Genomic DNA, 25,000 nt, shown 5'->3' with positions numbered 1-25,000 from the left:
TAAGTACATTTGCCTTTATAAACAATTGTAACCGGTTGCAGAGAGTGAAACATTACTCAAGTTAAAAACACTTGCAGCCTTATGTTGTACTGTTTACGCCAGTGTCATTTATTGACCATTATGGGCTAAATGTGACAAGACTTTTTAGATTGATTTGTTAGGTTGAATAAAACCTCGATTATGCTGTTGTTATATAGGTCCATGTATGGCTATATTGTGTTTGGTGTGGTTGTGTTAGAGCTTCAAATCTGGAAACAAAGAGGATCTGGACAATTACAGGCCTATATCAATTTTACCGATCTTGTCGAAAATTCTGGAGAAAGCTGTCTTCCATCAGCTACATAGCTACCTATCAGAAAACTCTCTTCTCTCGCCTTATCAATCGGGGTTTCGCGCAAATCATTCAACTCAGTTGGCCGTTACCTTCCTTACAGATAAAATTCGTGGTCATATGGACAAAGGGCTATTGACGGGGGCAGTGTTTATTGACCTGAAAAAGGCTTTCGATATTGTTCCTCATGACGGTCTTTTAAACAAGTTGTACAGATATGGAATTCAAGACCAGCCTCTCTCGTGGTTTGAGAGCTATCTCACTAACAGGACTCAGAGAGTGTCCATTGAAAATCACCTTTCTTCTGCCGCCAACATCAGTAGCGGAGTACCTCAAGGTTCCGTGTTAGGGCCTCTCTTGTTTATTCTTTACATAAACGATCTTCCTTTGGCCGTTGGTCTGTCTAGTGCTATGTTATATGCTGACTATACCGTTATTTTTACTGCTGCTTCAAACATTGACCAACTACAGCTGAACTTAAGCCTTGATCTCAATAACGTCTCTAACTGATTAACAGCGAACGGTCTTTTCCTCAACCTAAAGAAAACTGAGTATGTTTTATTTGGAACTCGGCAGAGGCTAGTCAGATCTGAATCTCATAGTCCGCTTTGCACGGAAGGAAAGGAAGTCAACCAAATAAAGTCGTTCAAGTACCTAGGAGTCTTGCTAGATGAGTGTTTATCTTTCAACGATCACATAAGCTATTTAAGGTCAAAAGTTGCCAGCAGACTTGGCCTCCTGTCACGATTACGAGGTTGTTTAACCACGGAAGCAGCAAATAAGATCTATTTGTCCACGGTGCTACCGATATCAAGCTATTGTGATACGTACTTTTGCCCTCTGGGAAGCACTAACAGAAAGACTCTTGAACGCCTGCAACGACGAGCTGCGAAAATCGTATACGGTTTTAAACCTGACATAGCCACGGAAACAATACTCGAGAACCTACGCTGGCTGCCTCTTACAAAAACCATAGAAAAGCACTGTGCACTGTTAGTTAACAAGTGCTTGGTCGGAGAAGTTCCTCTATACTTTAAAGACTATTTCCTGTTACGCTGCCAGAGCGACAACCAACATGTTTTAAACAGATGCACTAGATCGTCAATCACTGACATTATACTTCCCAAATTTCATTTAGATGTCGCTAAAAAGTCTTTTTATTATCATGGTGCATGCACATTTAACAGCCTTCCAACGAACATAAAGATTTTGCCACCTAAGGAACGTTTCAAGGCTATCTCCGATTTTTTTTTCTTAGGTTATTTTTTAGAACATTTTAAATTCGATATCCAATTTTTATGAGAACGCTATTACCTTTTTAAGCTTTTTAATTTTTTAAACATTTCAGCGTATCTTTTAAAGTAGTAGTTAGTTTTTTATAGATATATATTATTTATACATGCTCTTTTTATTTTACGTTATACAGGGCCCCCATTGATACCAGTCCTGCGACTGAAGGGGTCACCCTGTTTAAAAAAAAAAAAAAAAAAAAAAAGATAAAGTCTCATAGGATCTCCTAGCCCCCGGTCATGTGATGGAATTGGAAAATTAAACGAGACTTACCTGTAAGTTGAAGTTTGATTGAGATTCTATCACCTGACCAAGGGGGCAGGAGATCACATGCCCACCCATGCCCACCCATTGCGCATGCGCCGTGCTATCTCCTGCAACCATAAAATGAGCTTGACTCGTGCTCGGCCACATAACGAAAAGTCCTTTTGAAATTTGTCAAATCTTCATCAAAGGATATGTTTTTCGTAATGACAGCTATCATCTGCAAGCGAAAAACAAAAAAATATAGAGTGCCAAAAACTTTTTCTTTTAACATAAGTTTCTAATTCCCGAAGATATAATTTTAAAATTAGCGCGAGGACGTTCTTACAATGTAATTTTTTGCCAATTTGTTCGGCCAATTTATTCGGCCATATCTGGCGACTGCAGTAAGTTGTGATTAACATTTTACCGTACTAATTCTCTTTCGACAGGTAAATCAATTTTGAATATTACATATTTGAAGGTTTATAGACTTGGAATTTCCCGCTGTGATTTCAGGTAGATAGACATACTTTATTAAACTTCTAGCAGTTGGAGTTTGTTAAGCCTCCAGCTTAAACAGTTGATGAGTTTACTTATAGAGACTCTAAGATCTAACCACAAAAATATTTTCTCATATTAAACTTGATGTATAAGATACTAAAACATTGTATCACTTACAGACAGTTTGTGTCGCTTTAAAAAAATTTACAAAGGGGGTTTAACAGGGAACTTGCTTAATGCGTCGCGTAACGGCGCCAGTTTCTCGAGACTCACAAGTTTAATGGGAATAGGATAATTACATTAAACTTCACGCTAAGTATTTTCACTTTTACTGTAAAGCTATTAAATAAGTAAAAGAATAGTCTTTTTGGTATACAGTATTCTAAGCTGAAAGCACCAATATCAGCTAACATTTGCAATCGCGTGCTCATTTATCGTAAACAAACTCCGTGCCATGTCGACTGAGTCGAATATTTCCACTGATGAAGAAAAATAGACGACATTTATATTGCCATTACTTGGTTCACAGTTTTTGCTTGGCTTCAGGGTACAGTTCCGTCAATTGTAAAAAAAAATTCGACATTGGCTGGATACACAGTGAACTAATTGATGCCACTCGAAAATGGCATTCAACTTCAAACTTGCTTATTTCGATGACATTAATTTACCATATTTTACCAACAAATTCCAACATCATGTGATATCTTCATATCGTACTTCCATCATCTTACTAAATGGGGCAGCACTTCACTTGCAATATGGAACCCCTAGTATAATATACGTACTTGACGCATTTTGAATGACTTGTGGTCACGAGATGAGCGCATGACTAAAAACGCCGTGATCAATATGAACAAAATAACAGCTTCAGGCCGGGACAAAGGTCTTAAATCATACTTTAGGAATGGCCCACTACACTGAGAGGATTTAGTATGTATCCTCCATGGGCAAGCACGCGCTCAAAGAATTAATTGCATGACATACGCCCTTTGAAAAAGCATCAGGTTTGATTAATTTCTCGTTCAGGTTTCCCAGATTGTACGTACTGTAGTTACTTCCGAGTATATTTCTTCCCACCCATTTCTGTTTTGAAACACTTCTTATTTACGTGTGCATAAAAGTCTTGATCAATTCGATACTCCAAAGTCTTCACTGGGGCTCACAGCCTTGTTCTGAAAAGTTAAACTAAGCGAGTGAAAAGATTTTTATCTCCTCATATTCCTAATAATAAATGACTCTGTTATCACGAATTAAGCACGAAACGGGAAAAATAAGGGTCAACTCAGCATCTAGAGTTTCCTTTTAGTAAATTTAGGATCCTGTGACAAGGAAAGTTGATGTACCTTCCCGTTATTTTCCAATGTTTAAATTTACAATCAGGAGCACAAAAGAAAGTCTGATTTACGTTCAGATTACCCTGTTTGACGTTGTTTGGAGCTTTCCTTGAGAGAATGTTGCTCATTTTTCCGGCACTGGCTCCACTCTGGCGTAAACAGTGACGCATTGTTTCACGCTGCTTTCTATCGGTTCACACCCTTGTAGCTAGAAGAAGTCAAATCTCATTTCCCCAGAAAACAGCAATACAAAATTAAAAATGTTCGTCAGACGAAACGAGTGAACGATCACCAGAGGAAAAATGTTGTTAAAAGTGAAAACTTTTCTCCCAGTGGCTACGATAACAAGGCGGATCTTTAAAGAGGGTGAAACGTTTGCGCTCCCAAACACTGCTTTTTCTACGGGGGAAGCAAATCATAGTAATGAGGCTTTTGCCAAACACTCTGCGACAAAATTAAGTTGCACAAGAGCAGAAATATAGAAGTTTGCCGACTGCTGCAAATTGCAACTAGCAATTTACTGAACTCATTCTCCTTTGACAGGCAAGTCAATTTTGAATATGAGATTTTTTAGAATTTAAAGACTTAGAATTTGCTGTTTCGATCCCAGGTAGATAGACATGTAGATAGATACTTCATTTCATTTCGAACAAATAAGGCTTGTCAAGCCTCCAGCTTGAACATCTATTGAGTCGACTTACAAAAACTTAAAAATCTAACTAAAACAAAGCGTATGAAACCACTTGAATTTACATCGTTAATAACACTGACTGATCAAATCAATACTTACTTTCAATTAAATACATAAAAATAACTGGATCACGTAGAGACACAGTTTGTTAAATGCGACACATTCATTATCATACTTGCATTGGTTCAACACGAGTTCTAAAATTATTTTGATAAATTTACAAGGGGAGTTTAACAGGTAACCACATACTTACAATTGGCTCTAAGTCCCAAGAACTCTCACTCGTTTGGTTTTGCTACGCAGTGTTCTGAACACAAGTTGCACCTTGAATCGACTGGCACGTGAAAGTAATAATGCGCTAATATAGCGTTATTTATTACACTTAACACGAGAATTTTATACCGTAAAGCTCATTTGTAGAAATCTATACGCTTTATTTTCACATGTGAAAAATACCTATACAGCCAATCAGAATGGCGTACAGCTCTTTCACGTGTCGAAGTATAACCAATCAACGATAGCGTAAAGGCCTTTCCGAGCCAATCACAATCGTACATCGTTTACATTCAAATAGCTTTCCAGATTTGGCGGGTTTTTAGCGGCGCCTCCTCCAAATTTTTCCTGCGAAAATGGCGAAGGCGGAGGAAAGCTCTAGATTTGTGTCGGTTGGTTGCTCACTAGAGGAGTTTGTACAGCATCAAGAAAACAAGAACACATTAAGCAAAACACACAGAGATGTCTCGTTGCTCAAAAAAATTTTTAGTTTCAAGGAACGAGCTGAGAGATATTGATGCAAAAGATCTCGACGTATTAATCGCCAATTTTCTACTTCAAGTTCGAACGAAAGACGGAGAACAATACGAACCCACATCGCTCAGGTCTTTTGTTTCAAGCTTCGATCGTTATTTAAGAAAGAAAGACTATTCCTCAACTATTATGGAAGGAAAGGAGTTCCGAAAGACTAAAGAAGCGCTAGTCGCAAAGCAAAAGGAACTAAAGAAAGAAGGGAAAGGAAATAAACCAAACGCTGCGCGTATGCTAACAGACGAAGAAGTTGATATTCTGTATGGCCAAGATTTACTCGGTTGCTCTTCATCAGAGGCTCTTATTAACACTATATGGTTAAACAACACACAGTTCTTTGGATTGAGGGGTTGTCAAGAGCACAGGGACATGAGATGGGGCGATGTTGAAAGAAAAGAAACAGCGGACGGAACAGCATTTCTAGAGTATAACGAAAGACAGACGAAGACACGAACAGGCGCTAATCCAAAAGACTCTCGTACTGTAAAGCCAAAAATGTTTGCTGTCGTTGGCAGTGAAAGAGATCCTGTCCGGGCTTATGACCTCTATGCTTCTAAAAGACCAGCTGAGCTGAAGACTCCGGATAGTACGTTTTATTTAGCAATCAATCACACTACAAAAGCCGTTAACACAAAACCTTGATTCACGTCAGCTCCCATGGGAGTTAACAAAATCAAATCACTTATGAAAACAACGGCAGAAAAAGCTGGATTAGATGCTAAAAATCTCACCAATCATAGCGGAAGGAAAAGGATGATCCAGAAACTGAATGATGAAGGAGTACCGCCAACGCACATCATGCAAATATCTGGGCACAAGAACGTACAGCACTCTTGTAAGTCTGAACAACTACAGCACTCTGTCGGAGCGGCAACAAAAAAATATTTCCAACATTCTGAGTGGATATCCCGGAGTGCCAGGGCCATCGGAATACCAAGTAGGTATTTCCAGTGCTTTGACTCTGAATGCAACTAAAACTATTACAGTACAGGAGTCGACAACACAGCAGCCCTTGGCTCTTTTCTAAGGTGCTTCAATTCAGGGAGGAACTTTTAACATTTCTGTAAATGCCTTGAAAGAAAGTCCCGCTTTGTCCTTACATTCTCCAAGGTCCAAAAAAGCACGTCACTTTGTTATTGAATCTGACATTGACTAAATGAGACTTTATTCTATTTATTGATTTCGTACTTAGGTTAAAAAAAAAACTTTTGTAAGACAGTTTTCCGTTCAGCACTTTATTCCTTGATGTACATGTACTGCGATATTTTCCATCGCTATTAAATTTGCATTGTTAGTTTTTGTTTCTAATTTGCGTTTAGAAAACTATTTCAATGAAAATTATCTTGTTATGTGTAATAAACAGCTCACGACATAGAAAGTGCGGCGTACGGGGTTTTATTCACTCGTTGTTTGTGTCAAAAGCCCTCACTCGCTCGTACCTCGCTCATTCGGGTTTTTGACACAAACAACTCGTGAATAAAACCCCGTACGCCGCACTTTCTAGACGTAAACTATATATACTATACCTATATCCTTACTTGACGTGTCTTTAATGATTTGTAGTCACGAGATGACCGAGTGACCAACAAACAACACGGAATGCAATATAAGATATAAAGATAACATTCTTTATTTAAGTGTCAACTCTATTTAGCCTTACCGGGCTAATTGGGGACACTTAACAAGAGCCTTAAGTACTATGCATGCACAGGCGACGATATTTAACCACCATTTCTTAAGTTCTGGAGGAGTAACTGGAGGAAGCGAAATCCTTTCTGTTGTTTCAGTTGACGTCGGTTGTAATTCAATGTAATAAACTCAAAACGCCTAAATAGCACAAAAAGAAGTAGCTTGTGTTCCCCATCTTATAGTTGTTAGCTACTTAGCCATGTCTGCATCTTTAAGCTTAAGGGATCCAGTCACTGCAGTTTGAAGTCACAACCATAATGGTAAATAACACATAATTCACAAGCAGCTTAAAGAAACATCAATAATTTAAAGTTCCAGTGCACGTTAATGGGGAAGGTGGTCAGTGGTCTAGTTAATAATTTAAATCAAGTTGTTTAGGAGGGAATTGTTTAAGAGGGAATGTTTTGCATTCAGTTCAATATTCAAGTATAATTTCCAGCAAATTGTTTTTTCTTCTAAGACATGAAAGGCACATCACTGAAACATATAAAAGTACTCATCTGAGAATTTAATAAAATTACCATGATAATTATTGTCGAGGAAAAGGTTGTTGTTATTCATCGTGGTGGATGCAATAATAAAGTGTATTATCGTTTGTCTCACGATGTAGTCACCTGAGATGTAGATCGCGACGTTTCGACTGCTTACTGCTAGTCTTCTTCAGGCGATAGGGTCGACTGATTGCACGGTATCATTTATATCGCAAAGGTCGGCTGTGATTGGTGTATTTCGATCCTCCTATTGTTCCATTGTTCCGGCGAGTAGCTGTTCCCTCAGTGGTCCGCTGTTGTACCGTTCTCCTTTTGTTGTGTTTCTTGATCGTGGGTATCCATGCTTCAGGAATTTCAATTCCACTATCCCTGTTGATGTTGTTAGGGTGAAGTCTTATGTGAATAGCTTCCTTGACCCTACGTGTGTACCAGTGAGGATCTCGATCAATAAACTTGACCTCATTCCAGATAGGATAGTGGCCGGTCTCGTGGGTGTGTTCAGAAACGGCGGAGGTCTGGGTACGGGCGAGTCGTATATCCCTGTCGTGTTCTTTGATCCTCTCCTGTATAGATCTCCCTGTTTCCCCGATGTAGACTTTGCCGCACTCACAGGGAATCCTGTAGACAACACCATCTTGTTTAGCCGGGTTGACGGTGTCCTTTGGTCGCACTAAGTGTGACCGAAGTGTCGTGTCGGACTTAAAGACGGTGCGAATGCCTTGTTGTTCTAGGCAGCGGCGGAGAGACTCCGAAACGCCTTGGACATAAGGTAAAACGGCGGTGGATTTAAGTTCCGCGACAGGCTCTCTTCTTGGGGTTGTTCGTGCCTTTGTGATCTTCTGTACAAAAGAGGAGGGATATCCGTTAGAAACAAGTACAGATGACAGATGTTTCTTCTCTCCAACGATTACTGATGGTTTGGTGACGAGACGTTTAGCCCGGTCGTACAGACACTTCACAATACCGCGCTTTACTGACTGAGGGTGGTGTGAATCATACGCTAGGTACTGATCAGTATGTGTTGGTTTCCTGTAGACACTGGTGGTAAGGCGGCCATCAGGTTCTCTGTAAACTGACGTGTCGAGAAAGGCGATCTTGTTGTTGTTCTCGATCTCCATGGTGAAACGGATTGATGGTTGTTGACTCTTCAGGTGTTGCAGGAAGACGTCAACCCTATCCCGATCCAGGATGGTGAAAGTATCATCTACGTAGCGTTTCCAGATCTTAGGCTTGCAAGGTGCGGACTCTATTGTTTGAAACAGGGAGATCTATGCAGGAGAGGATCAAACAACACGACAGGGATATACGACTCGCTCGTACCCAGACCTCCGCCGTTTCTGAACACACCCACGAGACCGGCCACTATCCTATCTGGAATGAGGTCAAGTTTATTGATCGAGATCCTCACTGGTACACACGTAGGGTCAAGGAAGCTATTCACATAAGACTTCACCCTAACAACATCAACAGGGATAGTGGAATTGAAATTCCTGAAGCATGGATACCTACGATCAAGAAACACAACAAAAGAAGAACGGTACAACAGCGGACCACTGAGGGAACAGCTACTCGCCGGAACAATGGAACAATAGGAGGATCGAAATACACCAATCACAGCCGACCTTTGCGATATAAATGATACCGTGCAATCAGTCGACCCTATCGCCTGAAGAAGACTAGCAGTAAGCAGTCGAAACGTCGCGATCTACATCTCAAGTGACTGCATCGTGAGACAAACGATAATACACTTTATTATGATAATTATTATTAATTTAGTTGTTACTTGTATGATCTAGTACGTGTGTTTCTACTGTTTTAAACAATTCATTAGATGTCTTTTATCAAACTTTAAAATTATGGTATATTATACTATTTGACAGCCAGGAAAGGCTGCTGTGGTTGTGTATCTGCACAACTGATAAGTTTTTTACTCTGTCTACTTGGTTTCTGATGCAAAATATGACCAAAAGGATCATTTTAATGTGATGCACACAGCGTTTCAATGATCAAGGATTGAATGGTGCTTTGGTTCAATCACTACGTGTTAAGTGCAATATATTGACATATTAAAGCACAAATACCATAAATCTGGAAGTGCAATAACCCCGGTCGTTACTAGTGAAACATATATTTCATCTTGCATACGTGGTCCTTACTGCCTGTTGTTGAAACAGTAGCCAATATTTGAAAATGATAACTGTGTGAAGTAAGGCCAATATATACACTTTGACCATTTCACTGTTCTGCATTCAGAGTAAAAATGGTATGAATGAATAATCAGTATCTCATAAAGGGGATTGACCTTTGGCATTTTTGAAAGAGAAAGGCTCACAATATATTTCAGATATTTCCACATCATTGACAAGCCACGTCAAAAGCAGCTTGTGAAAAACTCTGAAACTCAATGTTGGAAGATTTATTGTTTCCCAATAAAATGTAAATAACAGCATAGACCAGAACTTTTTATTACGGGTCATTACGGTATGAAATGTATCGCGCGCTCGAGAAAAAAATAATGATTTTAGACAATCACCTTTTCAATCCTTTAGAAAACTGCTGTCAGTCGGTTTGCACGATCTCAAATCTAACCGACACTTTGTGGTTACCACAAGCCGCCGATAACCAATGTCACTTGATTACCAAGATCAAGATGGCGGTTGTCAAGGAAACTGGCTTAGTTCCCAGTTCTCCTCGGTTTAATTAATTCTGGATAAATCGTGCGCGACATCATTTATCCGAGGGAATTGAGCATGTTCACTTTAAGTTACAATTTCGTATGACGTCATTGCTTAAAAAAGTGACGATCAACACGAAGAAAATAACAACTTCTGGGACAAAGATCGTAAATCATACTTAAGTTATGGCCCACTACATTGAAAGGATTTGAATTGTATCTTCTTTGGGCAAGCACGTACTCAAAGGATTAATTGCACAACATACGCCCTTTGAAACAGTATCAGGCTATCTTGCGTAAGTGTTTCATTTCTCGTTCAGGTTTCGCAGATTGTATTTCCACCTTGGCTAGATACAGAATGAACTATTTGTTGTCACTCGACAACAGAATTCAACTTCAAAGTTGCTTATTTCTATGACATTAATTTACCATATTTTTCTAACGATCTCCAAGATCGTGTGATATCTTCATATCTCGTCCCCACCATCTTACCACTTGGGGCAGCACTTTGCATGCAATATGGAGCCCCTAGTATAATATACCTAATTTCCTGCTTGACGCATCTTGAATCACTCGTACTTACGAGACGACAGCATGACCAAAAATGCCGTGATCAACATGAACAAATAACAACTTTAGGGGTAAAGGTCGTAAATCATGCTTTAGGAATGTCCCACTACATTGAGAGGATTTGAAATGTATCGTCGTTGAGCAAGCACGCACCTAAAGGATTAACTGCATAACATACGCCCTTTGAAAAAGTATCAGGTTAGCATGATTTAGTGTTTAATTTCTCGTTCAGGTTTCCCAGATTGTGCGCGTTCTGGTTACTTCTGAATATATTTCTTCCCATTCATTTCTATTTTGAAACACTTTCTTTATTTACGTGTACATAAAAATCTTGTTCAATTCGAAACTCCAAAGTCCAAACTGGCGCTCACAGGCTTTTGTTCAATAGTTAAACTCAATAACATGCTCAATTCTCAATAACATTGACTTATCAAATCATTACTTACTTTAAATTTAATACGTACAGAAAATAACAAAACATTGGATCCTGTAGAGACAGTTTGTTCAATGCGACACATTCATTTATCATACTACTACTTTACAAAGGGAGTTTAATAGGTGACTTGCCCGTACTTATAACTGATTCAAAGTCTCAAGATTTCTCGCTCGTCTGGTTTTCGTAATCAGTGCTCTGAACGCAAATTGCACCTTTAATCGACTAGGAAACTGAAGGTAAAAATCTGCTAGTAAAGCGTTATATAACATGCTTACATAACATACTTAATTGTCAATATTGCAGTTTGGGTGACTGATTGTATTTGGCAGTTGCAGAAGAAAACAGTCTTTGTGCAGTTTGCATTCGTGCTAATAAGATTAATAGCAAAGAGAATTAACATGTCTACAGTATAGGACGAACGAAAGTGAATCTATTTTAATTCACCTAACAAGGCGTTACCGTTCCCTGACAACGACTTGTCCATAGAGTGGTCCCTTGTGCCCAGCCTGCCTCTCTGCTGCGGTCAGTTGATTTACGGGTTCAGCTCTGTTGCATTCTATGAGTTTTTTGTCAAGTTTCGGGCATATTGAATTTAAAAAAAAGAGCCGATGATTGTGTTTGTCGTTTGGTAACGAAGTAGTGGTGTCTCAGGGAATAACTGAATGTTTAACTCATGATCTCTGCAGTCGCCGCATGTTCTTGGGTTGTTGCTATGGAGACTATACTTGTTTCATGGTTTGTAAATTTAAGGCACGTGTGCGGTGTAAAGAAGAAGAAAAGAAAGAAACAAATCATTGCTTAATGGTTTCGCTTTATTTTAGTTGCTCAAATTAAAGCAAAATCAATTCGTTATGCGCCTTATGTGTACAATATAATACCCATATAAACACTTAGTTTAAACACAGTCGTAATACAGCCTTCTACATTTCTTATCTCCGTTTTTCTTTCACCTCAGCGACGTAAAGCAACAACTATAATACTAAATGTTACTATAGAACTCTTAACTGCTGCACCTAGAAAGCCAAAAAGAAAACTGAATCATTACTTATATGAGTAATAACGAAGAGGCAAGATTTGCTGTTACTCCGAGTTTCGTGCTTACGCACTCATCAGACAGTATTTAATGATAAGCATTCCTATCAACTAGATATATATACACGGTATTAAACAATAGGCTAATTGCTGGACTAGTTGCATTACAATAAGTGATAGTTATACTGGAAAACAATAGGTGTGAAGGCAGAAATTACGGGGACGAGTATAAACTGCGTGGGTGCAGTACAATATAAAGAAAGTGTCAAGCGTTCTTCAAGTAGAATTTGTTCTCGTGCCGGCATTTAGAAATAAGTTCTGATCTTTTGTTTAGTAGATTGTCGTTGCTATGTTTGATAATCATTAGTTTTTCTGTGAGGCAGAGGTCGCATCGTTTGGAAATGTTGTTGTAGGGTCTTGCACGGCTAATAATTGACCATTTGATGTTGAAGTCTTGTTTTTTGTCGTGTAGTTGCCAGATGTATTTAGAAAGCTCGGTGCTGTTGATGTCAAGAGTATGCGTTGGAAAGCCTTCTTCTTCGAACAGAATAAAGATAAGAATAACACAGACCACAACAACGACGACGACAACATTGACAACAACAACTTTGGTTTTAAATCAAGAAAATGCCCTCCTCAGAACGAAGACCTAAACAACTTTGAAACTGACGTGTACGAAATGATCAAGAACATTGAATTCAGGCAAATACGAGATGACTTCCAAGACCATCTACAACAAGACATTAGGAAAATAAACAACTCCACAAAAACATTCATACCTGCTGACAAAACAACCAACTACTACGAAGTAGACAAAGCTTCGCACGACAAGCTTCTCAAGGACAATATCACATCGACGTACAAGAAAGCAAATTCTAATACGATTACTGCTATTAACAAAGAAGCTCAAGTCATTGCTACTAATCTGAACATTGACGACCGCGCGGAACGCATGGCTGAACGACAGGCTTTTATAACACTCAAAGACCATAAAGACAACTTCCAGAACAAACCTACATGTAGACTCATTAACCCTGCAAAAAGTGAGATTGGACGTATCAGTAAAGAAATCCTCGCGAACATTAACACGACTGTGAGACAGAAGACTGGCCTTAACCAATGGAAAAACTCATCATCCGTCATCAACTGGTTCTCCTCTATACAACACAAAGATCAACATACCTTCGCCGTATTTGACATTGAGAACTTCTACCCTTCCATTACTGAGAAACTTCTTACAGACGCAATCAACTTCGCCAAACAATTCACTTCCATTACGGACCGCGACATCGATATTATTATGCATTCAAGAAAATCCCTTCTCTTTGACAGTAACACCGCCTGGATCAAGAAAAACAACAGTTCTTTTGACGTTACTATGGGCAGCTTCGACGGAGCCGAAGTATGCGAGCTCGTAGGCTTATTCATTCTCGACGACCTGTGTAACATATACGGGATAGACAACATCGGGCTTTACAGAGACGACGGACTTGCCATCTTCAAAAACATCTCCGGACCTCAAGCAGACCGTACAAGGAAGGACATAACAAGACGCTTCAAGACATATGGACTTAACATTACCATACAGACTAACATGAAAATTGTTAACTACCTGGACGTCACCTTCGATCTTACAAAAGGTACCTACTGCCCCTACAGAAAGCCTAACGACGAGCCGCAGTACATCAACACAAAGTCTAACCACCCACCTAACATAATAAAGCAACTTCCAGCATCCATCAATCGCCGTATTTCCGCCAACTCATGCAACGAACACGAATTCAACAAGGCCAAACCAATCTACGAAACTGCTTTGAAAGCCAGCGGATACTCTGAAACACTAATTTACAACGAAGACAATCAACCAACACGCCCCCGACGCAACAGACAAAGAAACATTATATGGTACAACCCTCCATTTAGTAAAAACGTAAAGACAAACATCGGTAGAACATTCCTGAAGCTCATATCTAAGCACTTTCCGAACCAACATAAATACCACAGCCTCTTCAACAAAAACAACGTCAAAGTCAGCTACAGTTGCATGGACAACATGAAAACAGTAATCAACAAACACAACATGAAAATAACAAACGCCGACAACAACGCCAACGCAATCACCGGAGAGCAATGCAACTGCCGCAAAAAAGACCAATGCCCGCTAGACAACAAATGCCTGACTTCCAGTGTAATCTACAACGCACAAGTTACAACTAACAACACAACCAAGAACTACATTGGACTGACAGAAGGAACATTCAAACAGAGATTCTCGCAGCACAAATCCACATTTAAGCACAGAAAACACATCAACAGCACCGAGCTTTCTAAATACATCTGGCAACTACACGACAAAAAACAAGACTTCAACATCAAATGGTCAATTATTAGCCGTGCAAGACCCTACAACAACATTTCCAAACGATGCGACCTCTGCCTCACAGAAAAACTAATGATTATCAAACATAGCAACGACAATCTACTAAACAAAAGATCAGAACTTATTTCTAAATGCCGGCACGAGAACAAATTCTACTTGAAGAACGCTTGACACTTTCTTTATATTGTACTGCACCCACGCAGTTTATACTCGTCCCCGTAATTTCTGCCTTCACACCTATTGTTTTCCAGTATAACTATCACTTATTGTAATGCAACTAGTCCAGCAATTAGCCTATTGTTTAATACCGTGTATATATATCTAGTTGATAGGAATGCTTATCATTAAATACTGTCTGATGAGTGCGTAAGCACGAAACTCGGAGTAACAGCAAATCTTGCCTCTTCGTTATTACTCATATACTCAGCTCTACACTATATGTGTATTGAGCACTATTTTAATGGGATCTGCTACTTCCTCATATGGTGAATCATTACTTAAAAATCTGCCTGACACTTTTAACTACAATCTTGTCAGGACTTATATCAGACATAGAGAGCGTAAACATTACAGCAGACCTGTACGGGTCCGCAAATTATCCCCAAATTGGACCGCAAATGATCCCGGACCGCAAATGATCCCCGATAGGGACCGCAGATGATCCCGACTAAAAAATAACGAATGGCATGGATGGTGGGATGGTCTGGATAGGGAATTGGCGCACGTGAATACCGACGTTATTATTAAAGCCATCTTATAATTATAATGGCTTACAGCTTGCTTTTTTTTCATACTTTCGACTAAATTTTGTTGCTAACTCGATGTTATGAATATCACCACTCAATCATCAAAACACGACTTGGCTTGCATTTCTTTGCAATTCTCAGTAAAATTATGATCAGTGCAACATACGCTACATATCCTCCTTTGTTAAGCATTGATATTTCGGTGTTATAGTTAAATCACATTTTATCAGCCATTAACGCCACTCGTCTAAAGTTTTAAACTAAAATCTAACCATGAAGCAACTATTAAGGAAGACGCTGTCACCTGAGTAGACCCACAAGCCTACAACGCTTCATCACTCTATAAAACACATAGTGTGTAGCACTGGAAATTTGAACAAATTTATTTTGTAATTTTTCCTTGTTCGTATTTTGGCTTAATTCCTCGGAAATGACTACTTGAGTATTCTAAGAAGCCAAAATTCCAAGCCATAGTTATGAAGTTCAGCTTCATGACCAAGCAAGGCCAAGGCTTGCGCGGGTCGGTACATTTCGCTGACCCCTAGTCCATGGACTACCGCGATGGACCTGGTCCATGGACTACTTGAATGGACTACCCATGGACTACCCTAAATGGACCACCCTGAAATTTGTGGGAAACATAAATTTAACGATGCTAGAACCCGAACAAAAGATGCGATCGATCGACAAACACATTACTGAACACTTGCGATTTAACAGATTTAACGATCCCAAACAAAATCAGATCAGAACAGTTGCGATTTAATCCTCAAACGTTTCCTACCTTAACATCTGGACCTTTCTCACAAAATATTGGATTCGAGCGAGTTTTCCTTTTGTTTAATACCTACATGATAAGACACGACATTCACATAACCCCATACACCCATACACCACCATCTTGTATTTCTTCCCCCTGGCCAAATGAGTGTAGCTAGCAGGCGCAGTAGTCGCTCACGAGTCGCTCACGGTCGCTCACAATATGAAAAGGACGCTAGATGGTAAGTGGAAATTTGGCATATATAATCGCATTCATCTCTGACTTGTGAGCCAATTCTTTACGCCATAAAAGGGAACGAGAAAAGCAACTCATTTCCGTAATTTCGGTTGTAATATTTTGTGACAAAGGTCCAGTTGGGGATTAAATCTGTTACATCGCAAATGTTCCGTAATTGTGTTTGTCGATCGATCACATCTTTTGTTCGGGTTCTAGCATCGTTAAATTTATGTTTGCCACAGATTTCAGGGTGGTCCATTTAGGGTAGTCCATGGGTAGTCCATTCAAGTAGTCCATGGACCAGGTCCATCGGGGTAGTCCGTGGACTAGCGGTCAGCGAAATGTACCAACCCAGCTTGCGCTTCGTTTTGACAAGTCAGCTGTTTGATAGATGTTTGATACTATCGCCACCGGGATTTCGAGAATGTTTACAAGTATGTGTTTTTCTAAGACTTCTAATTCGATAGATCGTCTTCACGTGACGTGTTTTTATCCTCATCAGGCGTAAGAAGCGGTATATTTATATCTGTTTACAATTAGCGTGCTTCGATTGGAAACCGGAGCATTAATTGTGAATTTCAGGGTTATGGAGGTTGCGTGACAAAAGGCTACGATCGAGTTTGTTGAAAAATATATACTTATCTCATGATTTTGAGCCTTTTTAGAAGTTAGAGCATTAGGAAAAGTGCTTATGTAAATGTTTGTTTGTTTAGTACTGATAATTAGTCGCCTAGAAAGCCAAAGTAAGTTCCAGATGCTTACACTATATTCCGGCGGCCATATTGGTGTACCACGGATGTATACGAACATGGCGTTTTCTTACTGAGCTCTGTAAATTTCTGGGAAACATTTACGACGAATTTCTGAGGTTTGGGGAAACGCACAGGCCTAAAACTTGGAGGAGTGTCTTATTTAGTTATCTTCTATAGCGTATATCACAATTTCTTAGCTTTTTCCATTGGTTGGTTTTCGATTTATTATTTTTTTTATTGCGTGACAGTGAAAACGATCTGTACCGTTCGAAGAACAAAACAGCAACTGTGGAATATTTTTTTGCAAAAACGACAAAACATGATTTTTAGTTCATAATTTTTGTACTTGTTCTCACCTTCCTCTGATATAAATCCATGCCATTCCTTATTTTTTGATCGGGATCATTTGCGGTCCAATACGGGGATCATTTCCGGTCCGGGATCATTTGCGGTTCAATTTGGGGATCATTTGCGGTCCGGGATCATTTGCGGTCCTGGGATCATTTGCGGACCCGTACAGACCTGTCCTCCATGGTCGCTTTCAGTGTGACCCACCAAATCCTCACCATACCACAGTCGCAACCCTTGGCCCGAGAACACCAAGGAGAAAACGATTTATATCTCGGTAACTCAGAAAACTTTCCAGGATCTTTCTTAAGGAACGGCCTTTCTGGCGTAATAATAACACCGCTAATAGTTGTTATGACTACACCGACGCGATCTTTTACTGCAGGCCTTTTACCACAGCCCCAGAAAGACCAGTAGGAAAATATTCTCTTATCGCAGGTCACGTAACCGCTTGGGTGGACCAATTTTACAGCGGCTATCTTGCTACCGTAAGGGACGCTGAAACTGCCAAACGTGTTATACCTGCGCCAAAACATACAGGATAGGAATTCAGTTTGACCCAGGGATCTGAAAATATATGAGTAGATGAGTTAGTAAATTAATTTTGCATTGATGTACAAAATTACGTTAATAAAATTAATGGTGTTATTTTCAATCATAATGTTTGCTTACTCAAATACTGATCGCGACTCTTTGTATAAGTTGCAATGCTCTTTTCCTTTCTTTTTCGCAATTCCACCTATCCCTGCCTCCCAAAAAATGTATCTCGACTAAATTAAACTGATGCAGATTTTTTTTAAAAGAACTATATTCTTAACCAATGCAGCAATAGAAGGGAGTATCAAGAGCAGCATGGCTGCAAAAATTAACCTTGGTCCACGATGTGCAGCACGGTACGAGAATCTAGAAAATAAAAGAATCAAAGCAAAGAGATAAGAAATACAGAATCAGTCCGAACGTAGGATTAGTCGAAACGTGGGATGAGTAGGAACGTCCCGTAACATCAGTAGGAAAATGGAACAGAAAGAACAAATGATCAGTGACAAAATTAGGATCAATAAACAGCGTTTCACAGTGCTTTACATCTTCACCGTCTTGCAGCTTCTTCTACCCAACAGTGCTAGTGATGAAATAACATATTATACAAAATGTCGGTCAGACAAAACGAGAGAAAGATCTAACTCTGCTAACACCTGAAGATATCAACTTTGCTTTCAAAGTGCGTTCTATCTTAGGGGTGGACCGTGAAATTAAAGGACCTCGAGTTGAAATGTTGTGCAAATGGTATAAGTAATCGTATAAACGTAGGTGTAGTAAAGGGTTTCTAAAACTACGAATTATGTTTGAAAATTGTCCAAAAATTTCTCAAGCTTTCATACTATTAATCACTTTACAATACGCCTAAGAATATTAAGAACACGCCTGTATTGCCGATTTGCGTAATATACCCGTAGAAGGTGAAGAATACAGGTGAATATATGAAAGTTCATATATTTGAACTGCGGAGAATGATGTGAAGATATGATTGATCATCGCAGTTATGCACAAAGGTTTCATATTAAAGGTTTCATAGAGTTATTGTTAATGAAATGTATTCTGTACAATAATAAAGTATACGCTATGACCTGGTGACCTTTATAGATCGAGTCTTAGTGATTTTACTTAAATTTGTCTTATAATTTAACATAATGTACTCCTCTATCACCACATCCATCGCAGCATAAGATTAACCGAATTAAAAACCTTAAAATCAACATTTTGCTACTGGAAGCGAATTTTTTGAAGCAACAGTTTATTAAACCGCTTTTCCCTGACGTGCCAGTATGTCAGTATGCAAACTGGTTGGAATTTCAGCGAAAATTCTCAGATTTTGGTGGCGTTTTTCAAAGCGTCCGCTGAAAAACCCAACACTTTACAGCCATAAAAAGAGCTTGATTCGAGCTCGGCCACATAAAGAAAAGTCTTTTTGAAATTACAGACTTACACTTACTTTACAATGGCTATTGTCAAAGATTTGTTTTTCGTAGTGACAGCTACCATCTGGAAACGAAAAACAGACAAATATAAAGTGCCCAAAACTTCTTGTTCTAATTTCCGAAGATATAATTTTAACTATTAACGCAAGGAAGTTTTGGCAATGCTATTTTTTGCCAATAGGCCATTTTACAGTTGTGTGCTCAGTTACCTGGTCTTTGAATGCAAGCGAGGCTGGAGGTGACCTTGCTTTGTGCGTGGCAGTCAAAGTTTACACTGGGAAACCCAAATTTTCTCATTGATGAGGTTCCTCAATGACGTATACGCCAATCCCGATGGATTGGCATCAATTGTAAGAAACTATCTCATCGTCTCTATTTTGCCTTCTTCAGGGAGGCGCGAACGGCTCGTGACAGGCGCAAGTTGTTGCACTGATCAGCGCCGCAGAGGTTTTCACCGCCTCGCCTGTACGTTCTTATCGGATAACCTTTTTTCTTTTTATAAGAATATATTTTATAAGAATACCGAAGCTAAAATTTGCGAAATTTTTAGAAATTAGAGATTTTTTAAAGAATGTAATTTTGTGTTGAAAGTTTTTATTTTGTGTTGAAAATTCTTCCTTTCTCTAAACGGCAAAATTGGCCAAAAGGCAACAAAAACAGCATTAGCTGTATGTTCGATGCTAGCAAAATTTCTCCAAGAAGCTATGAGCACCATTCCAGTCTTTCACATCCTGCAGTCTGGCTTCAAAATTACTTCAACACCCTCAAAGTCAACGGAATATTTTCAGCCTAAACTGGGCCGTGAAAAATACGAATATTTCATAGTGTAATATGGACAATTATTATATGGCTGTGTCTCACAAGGACTGGGAACTACCGAACTCACGAATTTGATTGGCTGAAATCGATATTGACCGATATTTTCCCATCTAGACCGGCATCTAGACCGATCTTGTTGTAACAGTTGTCCTCAAAAAGTTACGAACAAAGAATATGAAAAAATTGGCTTGTTCCTGGCAATAATACTAAATGGAAGAATCATTAGACCTTCACGAGGAAGAAGGTGAAGAAAACGAGCAAACGTTAGCAAATTTCAGTCCTGTCGAGGAAGCTACGAGCAAACATGAAGTCGCAATTGAGAAATTTTTGCAGGAGCAGAAATCCAAAAACACTCAATGCAAGACTAAGAGCGATTTAAACGTATGGAAGAAATTTTGTGAGTCACTGAAAGAGTCTAGAGCAATTGAAGACATACCTGCCAATGAGCTCGACCTTCTTTTGTCCAAATTTTTCACCTCCGTTCGTAAACAAAATGGCACTGAGTACGAGCCGGGTACTTTAAATGGCTTCCAGCGAAGTTTTCAACGCCACTTGCATGAAAAAAGAAGTTTGATTAACATTTGTAGTGTATTGAGCCAGCGGTTGACATTATGAGCATGCGCACTTATGCGCACTCTGTTCCATGTGCTTCGATTTGCAATAAACCGAATACATGGCAGTAGCGACGAGGATGAAGTCGTAGGAAAACGTCGAAAATATGACTGCTATCGGGAAGATAGAGAGTTTTGATGAGACAAAAGAGAAATGGGAAACTTATACGGAACGTGTAGAACAGTTTTTCTTAGCAAACAACATCGATGAGGACCGCCAAGTGCCAACCTTGTTAAGCTTGATCGGCAGTAAAACGTACACATTGTTGAGGGACCTTCTTTCACCGGATAAACCAGCCACGAAGAGCTTCCAAAAGATCGTCACGACCCTTCAGCAACACTTAAGTCCTAAACCATTGGAAATAGCAGAACGCTTTGGTTTTTACAAACGAAATCAGCGAGAAGGAGAAACCGTGTTGGCCTACGTAGCAGAACTGAAGAAACTAGCGACTCACTGCAATTTTGGCGCGAACCTTAACGAAGCTTTACGGGATAAATTGGTCTGTGGCCTTCAAAATATGCAGATTCAAAGGCGTTTGCTTTCAGAAGCAAAACTGAAATATTCCAAGGCTTTGGAGATAGCCGTAGTGATGGAAACTGCCGTTCGTGATGTCTCGGAAATGCACAGTGAGCTGCACGCAGAACCTCGAGTTGACAAGATCTCAGATAACAGCAAACCGCCGCCACCGCCACCGCCACCGCCACCGCCACCGCCACCGCCACCGCCACCGCCACCGTCACGCCTAAAGTTTGCTATCGATGCGGAGGAGACTCGCACGCATCACACAATTACAGATTCAAGGACCAGACATGTTATCATTGTGGGAAGGTGGACCATATTTCCAGAGTTTGTAACTCGAGACGACAAGGTAAGCCAAAGCAACCACCCAAAACACCACAAAAGACTCAAGTCCATACTGTTCAGTACAGTGAAAGTGATGCATTTGAAGATGTGTTAGGAGGTATGAAGATACACAATGTGAGGAAACCGAGCAGTAATGTAATCTGGGTAGACCTTAAAGTAGAAGGGAAACCGTTGAAAATGGAACTGGATACAGGCTCGGCTGTGTCGATCATCCCACATGATTTGTACAAGGAGAAATTTCACAACAAACCCTTGCATAAAACTGAACTAATATTGAAAACCTACACGGGGGAAAACATTGTTCCACTGGGAGTGCTTAAGGCAAATGTTGAGTACAAAGGTCAGCAACCTTTAATGTTGGATCTGTATGTGGTTAAGAATAAGGGCCCTGTGTTGATGGGAAGGGATTGGCTCTACAAGATACGCCTGGATTGGTATGCTATTAAATCACTGAAAGCTTCACAAACCCCACCAATTGCTAAAGAGCGTCTGCAGACCATGCTAGACAAATACTCTGATGTTTTTGAAGATAAACTTGGAACATTCAAATCAGCTAAGGCAAGGCTAACGCTCAAAGAAGATAGCCAAGCTCATTTCTGCAAAGCTCGTGCCGTACCTTACGCCTTGAGGCGTTGGTATTCTCACGAAAGTTGAGTGGAGCGACTGGGCGACGCCCATTGTACCTGTCCCGAAGAAAGATAGGTCTGTCAGAATTTGTGGTGATTACAAAGGCACAGTGAACCCAGAACTACAAGCTGAGCAGTATCCTTTACCCCGCATTGAAGATATCTTTGCAAAGCTTAGTGGTGGGCAGAAATTCTCAAAGATTGACCTTCGTCAGGCATACCACCAACTGGAGATGGAAGAAGATTCCAAGAAATACCTCACCATAAACACACACATGGGTCTGTTTCAGTACAACAGACTGGTGTTTGGCATCACATCAGCACCTGGCAGCGCACCATTGATCAAGTGCTGGAAGGAACTTCTGGCACAAGCTGTATCCTTGATGATATGATCATTACTAGCAAGGGTGATGCAGAACACCTGGCTAACTTAGAAGAAGTTCTGCGACGGCTTCAGCTTCATGGGTTGAGAGCAAACAAGGCAAAATGTGAGTTGTTCAAGGAGAAGATAACTTATTGTGGACACGACATCGACAAAGATGGCCTACACAAGTCAGCAGAGAAAGTAGAAGCAGTATTGAATGCGCCACGTCCGAACGATGTAGCTGAAGTGAGATCTTTTCTCGGGCTAATCAATTACTATCACAGGTTCTTGCCTAACCTAACGACAGTAGTACATCCCCTGACACAACTTTTGGAGAAGAATCACCAGTGGAAATGGACAGAACAGTGCGAGATAGCATTCCACAAAGTGTAAGAAATGATCACGTCAGAGCAAGTTTTAACGCATTATGATCCCAGCCTACCACTAAGGCTTGCTTGTGATGCATCCCCTGTCGGTATTGGAGCGCTGCAGTCTCACGTGATGCACGACGGTACCGAGCGACCCATAGGTTTTGCTTCAAGGACACTCACCAAAACTGAGCACAAGTATGCACAGATTGACAAAGAAGCCTGGTCAATAATCTGGGGAGTAAAGAAGTTCCATATGTATTTGTTTGGCCGCTCTTTCACATTGTACACAGATCATCAGCCCTTAACATCAATCTTTCATCCTCGGAAAAGCATCCCTGTGGTCACTGCAGCTCGACTGCAACGTTATGCCTTGTTCCTGGCGGGCTATGATTACACCATTGAATAGAAGAACACTAAAGTTCACAGTAATACCGATGGTCTTTCCCGCCTTCCACTCGTAAAGGAATCCGGAGATGAAGAAGTTGTCGACCCTGTGGGTGTATTTAATTTGATGCAGTTTGATCCACTGCCAGTGACAGTGGATAACGTTAGGCGAGAAACACACAGAGATCCTGTTTTGGCTCAAGTGTATGAGATGACCAGTAAAGGTTGGCCACACAACCCTGCTCCTGCACTCAACCCCTATTTTGTTCACAAAGATGAGATCACATTATAATTACAATCAGGCTGTCTGATGTGGGAGATAAGAGTCATAGTACCTCCAAAGTTGCCCCCTCAAGTTCTCGAGGAACTGCATCAGGGACATATGGGGGTCGTGAAGATGAAGGCCCTCGCCCGAAGTTACATCTGGTGGCCTGGAATCGACAAGGAAATTGAACTGACTGTTAAGTCCTGCTCAGGTGGCCAACTAACACAGAGAGAACCCAGCACAGTACCGGTACACGCATGGGAGTGGCCTTCGTCCCCTTGGCAACGAATCCACATTAATTTTGCAGGTCCGTTCCTCAACAGCATGTTCTTGGTGGTAGTGGATGCACATTCAAGATGGCTAGAGATAGAGAGAATGACTAGTACAACCTCAGAGAAGACCATTGAAGTCCTTCAGAAGTTATTTGCCAGATATGGAATACCAGTCCAGTTGGTAAGCGATAACGGGTCGCAATTTACATCAGAAGAGTTTCAGCATTTCCTTAAGGAAAACGGAATCAAATACATCACTTCAGCACCTTATCACCCTGCCACCAACGGGCTGGTGGAACGCTGTGTGGGGAGCTTCAAAAGTGCAATGAAGAGCGAAACTGAGGTGAGATCCTTGAATCTTAAGTTGGCAAGATTTTTGCTGGCTTATCGGAACACTCCCCACTCAACCACTGGAGAGCCACCATCCCAGTTGTTCTTGGGAAGAAGATTACGTGTTCGACTAGACCTTTTAAAACCAGATCTCAGCATCCAGATAAACAACCATCAGATAGACCAGTCTGTCGCCAAGGGTGGTTCTGTAACGCGGCATTTTTCCATTGGCCAGAGAGTAATAGCACGAAATTACAATGGAAAATCAAAATGGGTACCAGGTATTGTGTGTGCACAACTAGGACCCCTGTCTTATGAAGTGGAGATTGGGCCTAACTTAGTTTGGCGTCGACACACAGACCAAATCAAAGATTCCATTGTTCCTGTTGCAGACAACCGTACACCAGTTATCCAGCCGTTGCTGTTCCCGCCCCCAGTCGAGTACCATGGTGACCAAGTAGCTGAGCCGTCTGAGCAGACAGAAGCCGTCCCACGGGAAACGGGTCGTCAGCCATCCAGTCCAGCGGCTAAACCTTCAGTTAGCAGCCCGCTGAGCCAGATTGAATATGTTCCCGTTAGAAGATACCCTACCAGAGAGAGGAAGCCCCCAGCCCGACTGGACCTTTGAACATTGAACTGCCCATTTCTAGGGCTCTGACTTTATTTTTAAGAATAGCATGTTGTGTTGGACTGTTGGGGTACGAGACTGGCTTAAGGGGGAGGAGTTGTAGTGTATTGAGCCAGCGGTTGACATTATGAGCATGCGCACTTATGCGCATTCTGTTCCATGTGCTTCGATTTGCAA

At 40.5% G+C, this 25,000-nt stretch overlaps 3 protein-coding genes across 3 annotated transcripts in view; 2 read left to right on the top strand and 1 right to left on the bottom strand.

The window, feature by feature from the left end:
- LOC145500703 (uncharacterized) overlaps window positions 1-4,733 on the bottom strand; it is a 14,500-nt gene extending 9,767 nt beyond the window's left edge. Inside the window, exon 1 of the mRNA XM_081480225.1 lies at window positions 4,647-4,733. The gene's annotated coding sequence lies outside the window, so the exon portion shown is untranslated. The remainder of the gene's footprint in view (window positions 1-4,646) is intronic.
- Window positions 4,734-10,580: 5,847 nt separating this feature from the next.
- LOC145500705 (uncharacterized) overlaps window positions 10,581-25,000 on the top strand; it is a 25,458-nt gene continuing 11,038 nt past the window's right edge. The window contains exon 1 of the mRNA XM_081480230.1: window positions 10,581-10,819. The gene's annotated coding sequence lies outside the window, so the exon portion shown is untranslated. The remainder of the gene's footprint in view (window positions 10,820-25,000) is intronic.
- Window positions 14,962-25,000, top strand: part of LOC145500700 (uncharacterized protein KIAA1958-like) — an 11,779-nt gene continuing 1,740 nt past the window's right edge. Inside the window, exon 1 of the mRNA XM_081480223.1 lies at window positions 14,962-20,695. Coding sequence (XP_081336349.1) covers window positions 20,318-20,695 — 378 coding nt within the window. The 5' untranslated portion in view covers window positions 14,962-20,317. The remainder of the gene's footprint in view (window positions 20,696-25,000) is intronic.

Source organism: Orbicella franksi, chromosome 10, assembly GCF_964199315.1.
Source record: "Orbicella franksi chromosome 10, jaOrbFran1.1, whole genome shotgun sequence".
Classification (NCBI taxonomy): Eukaryota; Metazoa; Cnidaria; class Anthozoa; order Scleractinia; family Merulinidae; genus Orbicella; species Orbicella franksi.
This window is presented reverse-complemented; position numbering and strand designations above follow the sequence as displayed.